The sequence below is a fragment of the Gracilinanus agilis genome, chromosome 6 (genome assembly GCF_016433145.1).
Source record: "Gracilinanus agilis isolate LMUSP501 chromosome 6, AgileGrace, whole genome shotgun sequence".
Lineage (NCBI taxonomy): Eukaryota > Metazoa > Chordata > Mammalia > Didelphimorphia > Didelphidae > Gracilinanus > Gracilinanus agilis.
The window spans coordinates 289,329,983-289,334,891 of record NC_058135.1 but is presented as its reverse complement, the minus strand read 5'-3'; the positions used below and the strand labels follow the sequence as shown (position 1 = coordinate 289,334,891).

The window sequence follows — 4,909 nt, the reverse complement described above, 5'->3', positions numbered from 1 at the left end:
AGGGGGGGGGAGGATTTTCTCTGATAAAAGGCCTCATTTCTCAAATATATAAAGAACCAAGTCAAATTTATAGGAATACAAATCATTTGCACTTCCTAGTTGCCTAATCCTAGGCAGTCACTGAACCCCCATTGCCCAGCTTTTACTACTCTTCTGTCTTGGAACCCAAAAGAAAGAAAACATTAAGTCATTCTCCAACTGATAAACGGTCAAAAGAGAAGAAGACAATTTTCTGATGAAGACATCAAAGTCATCTATTAGTCTAAGAAAAAATGCTCCAAATGCCTCTTGATTAGGAAAATGCAAACTTAATGCTGAGGCACCACCTCACACTTATTGGACTGACCAATATGACAGAAAAGGAAAAAGATAAATGCTGGAGGGGCCTTGTAGGCCCTTAGACTTGGCAATGCCACTTCTAGGTCCGAATTCCAAAGAGATCAAAGAAAAGGGAAAAGGATCTCTCTGTGGTGGCAAAAACTGGGAGCTGAGGGGATGCCATCCATTGGGAAGGGCTGAATGAGTTGCAGTACATGATGAGGATGCATACTCTGGCATTGAATGCCCAGCAGCAGGACTTGGGAAAAGCCTAGAGATGAACCACATGAACTGATTTGGAGTGAAGGGAGTGGACTCTGGCAGCCCATGCCCAGTGACAGCAGCATGAAGGCGAACCCTGAGAACTCAGAGACTGGAGATGAGAAAAGCTTCCCAAGAAGGGTTGGAACCCTCTCCTTCACTCTCTTTCCCTTCAAGATCTCCCCCAGAGACTCGATGGGGGGGCGCTTTACACTGGCACCTAGGGCATCTCTGCCCAACCCTCACTGTCCTGGGCAGGGGGCACCTGGCTCTCTGCATCTTAGAAAGACAGAAGCATAAACTATCTTTACATGTAATTGGGGGAAAATAAAATGTGATTAAACAAGAGAAAGGCAGAGAGGCCAGGCATTGGCGGGCACAGAGTGAAAGGGGCACTCTGTGCCCAAGAAAGGCGCTGGAGAAGGAGAAGTCATGCCTGAGAATGGGCAGACACCTAGGGGGAGAAGTGATGCCCAGGGACGTGGGCAGAGGTTGGGCATGGGCAGACACAGGCAATCTGTGCTCAAGAAAGACGCAGGTGCTAGAGGGAGAGGTGATGGTGGGCATCGGCGGGCACTGGGCAGAGAGGGCACACTGTGCCCGAGAAAGGCGCAGGTGCTGGAGAAGCCGAGTCCAGAGGGCAGGAAAGGGGGGGTGGGACCACCCCTCCTCCATCCTGGCCCGCTCGAAGGGTCTAAACACCGGGAGCCTACAATAAGCGCTTAAGGAATGAGTCCTTGCTCTCTGGTAAGTGGGGGGTACCAGACCGGACCCGGTTCTGCAGAAAGATCACACTCTCTTGGGGCAGAAGGTGGTGGGCACCAGCGTGGGGTCCACGCGCGCTCGCGGACACTCAAGCACCCAGTGCTCCGGGTCGGAGAAAGCTTCTAGCATGTCCAGGGCAAAGGTTCGGCAGGGAACCTGGTGGGGTCCTCGCTCCCCCGCCCCGCACTCACGCTTCTCGTAGGCCGCTGGCTCACAGTCCAGACCGAATATTTGCAGCTCGCCGGCTAGACGCTCAGCAGACGTGGTATTGCTGTCCTTGGGTCCCATCTTGCCGGCCCGCTCGCCGGTAACCCAGAGGACCGAGAAAGATAAAAACCCGCCAAACTCTTTCGCGCGCAGGGAATGCGCCTCCACAGGCTCTGTTCAGTTCCGCCCACCGCCGCTCCGCGCGCCTGCGCACTGCCTGCATCTAGCACCACCTCCTCCGAGACTCCAGCCCCCAAAGTCCGGCCATGCGCACGCGCGTTAGGGCCCACGGGGATTGGAGAGATGCGCACGCGTAGAGCGCAAGAAGGAGGAGGGGGTGGAGCCCAAAAGGCCCGCCTCCTCCCATTTCTGAAGGTCAGCCCCTCACATCTGCGCTCTCTGGAGCTTCGCAGTAGCAATTGCTGGGACCGCTGTTCTCCTACCTTAAGGATATCTTTGGCCAGAAGCCTTTCCCTTTCCCTCAATGCTAGTGCTTCCTTCCATGACTTTTTTCTTTTAAAGTTTTTAATTCTTTCCCCCAGATTGCATGTTGGTACAATTGTAATCATCGTTTTCTGACATTTTGCACCCGCCATTCTCTCCCTCCTTCCCATCCCAAGATGGCGGGTTCATGCTCTGGCTTGTAGCTGTGCCGTCGCCAATACGGATTTCCACGTTCCTCATGTTGTGAAAGAAGACGTGTCTCGCTTCCGCCGGAGACAAATTCGTGGAGGGGCTGGCTTCCATCGGCATTCAGCCTCCATGCGCTCCTTCCAAGGCAGTGCAGAGCCTTTGCTCCCGGGAACCCCGTGGACTCGGATGCTTGTCTTGTTGATTGATCACAGACAAGCCATTCACAATTATCATGGTAGCCTCTTGGTGCTACTGAGTACGATGTTCTCCAGGTGCCGCCCCTTCACTTTGCATCATTTCATAGAAGCCTTTCCAGGTTTTTGGTGTGATCATCTTGTTTGCCATTTCTTATGGTGAAAAAACATTCCATTATAATCATATACCTGCCTTCTATCTGCTGGGGCCAGTCTGGATGCCATTAGCTGAACCTGTGACAGGGGAAGGACTTGATTCTTCCTGCTTTTTGTTGTTCAGTTGTTTTCAATTGGGTCTGACCCCATTTGGGGTTTTCTAGGCAGAGATTCTGGACTGGTTGGCCATTTCCTTCTCTATCTATTTTACAAATGAGGCAATTGAGGCAAAAATGCTGAAATGATTTGCCGGGAGTCACACAGCTAGAGAAAGGGACCTAGGATGTTTATTTCTATACTACGTTGTTTGTTCCCTTCAGTTTAGAGGCAATTTCCACAGTACTTGAGCCATGAGGACCTTGGGGACAAGAGGAGAGTCAGGTGGCATAGCTAATCAGTCCAGCAGGGTAGAAAGTGGGGCAAGAGGGGCAAGACAAAAGAGTGGATGACCTACAATGGCCTGGGGTGCAGTGGGAGACCTCAGGCTCTTTGATGTCTGACCAAGCTCTAAGCACTCCATAGCACCTTCTTCAGCCACTTTCTTGGTTGTTGGAATGAACTATTCTTATCTCATTCACCTGGAGAGGAATTCTCAGGTTTGCAGTAGATACCCCCTTAATTCACCAACAAGTTTGTGGCCCGTTGGTTTTTCTCAAACTGCCTTAGCCTGCCTGCCCAGATGGTTTTACTGGGATGTAGCTGTTGTACATGCTGTAGCTTTCTTGGAGCCACAGATGGAAATTTATCTCCTAGGGAAGGCATTAGCAGGTGGGAGGACCAATAAGACCTCCAGAAGATGGAAGGATTTGAGTTGAACCTTGAAGGAAGGCAGAAAATTAAAAGGGTTGTTGTTGGTGAGATAAGGCATTGTGTGGACAGAGACAGTGAGAACCTAAATGAAATTAGGTTCATAGCTTTACTTGGTTACCCTGTAGAACTGTACCAGGTCCAAGTACAAACTCTCCTTTGGCTCTAGTCCCCATCATCCTGGGTAGACTAGCTATACCATCTGCTTACAATCTTGGCCCCAAGGTCCTCATGACTCAAGTCCTTTGGAAATTATCTCTAAACTGAAGAGAGCAAACAGCACAAATTAGAAACAAACATTCCCAGATCCATTCCTCTGATTTGAAGTAGGATTGTGCATTTGGGCTCTAGAGTGTGTATATGTATGTGTGTGTGTGAGTGTGTGAGTGTGTGTGTGTGTGTGTGTGTGTGTGTGTGTGTGTGTAGTAAAGTGTGAAAAACTGGAAAGGTGGGTATGGGCTAGCTTGTGGATGGCTTTAAATGCCAATGCACTTTTTCCTAGTCAGTGTCTAAGATTTTATTAAGTACTTTTGTGCCTTAGCACTGTACTTCCTGAGTGCTAGAGATACAAATAATCATAAGAAAGATAGTCCCTGCCTTCAGAGAGCTGACCATCTAATGTGGTAAGAAAATAAAGAAAGCTGAGAAGTGGGAAGGCAGGGAAGGAGATGGGTACCACCAGAGGAGGGGGAGGCATGATGGTTAATGACCAGACAGATCAGCTGGTGAGGCATGAAGAGCTGGATAGAAAACTCAGCCCTCCAAAAAGGGAAATTATAAAGGGGGTTATTTTGGTTTTGCCTTCCAGTGGATTAATAAGAAGGGAGAGGCAACTTGAGGATAGGGAGGAGGTATTGGGGATTTCAAAGCTGAAATCTCCATAATGAGGAGATTTCTGGTGAGAAGTTTATCCTAGGTGGGGGAGAGGGTGGAAGCAAGATGTTTGTGGAGGAGGAAGCTAGGTGACTCACTGTATAGAAAGCCAGGGCTTGAGATAGGAGGTCCTAGTTTCAAATCTGGCCTCAGATACTTCCCAACTGTGTGACCCTGGACAAGTTATTTAACCCCCATTGCCTAGCCCAGTGATGGGTAACCTTTTGAGCTTGGTGTGCAAAATTTGCCAAAAAAACGAACATAATTTGGGTGGTGTGTCACTTTGAGAAAAAAACCATAATTTTGCAATATTTATAGTTTAAATAACAAAAATGTATAATTGTAATATATAACTGTATTTAGTAAATGAAAAACTAATTATTTAACTTACCTGCTTAGTGATTTCTTTGTTCATCTCTCAGTTGGTTTCTTCTGTTGGTCTTGATAGTATTTAACTTGTGTGGGGTGCTGTAAGATAAATGAGGGGGAGGGGGAATTATTTAACTAACCTGCCTATTGGTGACTTTTTTGTGGCTGAATTTCACTGGCTAATCAAAACTAATTTAGCCGCTAAATCTTCAATTGATGGTTGGTATTTTGTACACTTCAAGTCCAAGCAAGTACTACTAACTTCATCTGTCCATCTTTTTTTTTTTTTTTGTTGGTTTTGATATTAACACTGAGAATAAGGTCTC

The 4,909-nt window shown here is 47.9% G+C and overlaps 1 protein-coding gene across 1 annotated transcript in view; it reads right to left on the bottom strand.

Moving 5' to 3' along the window:
• Window positions 1–1,632, bottom strand: part of POLA2 (DNA polymerase alpha 2, accessory subunit) — a 25,581-nt gene extending 23,949 nt beyond the window's left edge. The window contains exon 1 of the mRNA XM_044682276.1: window positions 1,536–1,632. Within this exon, the coding sequence (XP_044538211.1) occupies window positions 1,536–1,632 (97 nt within the window). The remainder of the gene's footprint in view (window positions 1–1,535) is intronic.
• Between the last annotated feature and the right edge of the window lie 3,277 nt (window positions 1,633–4,909).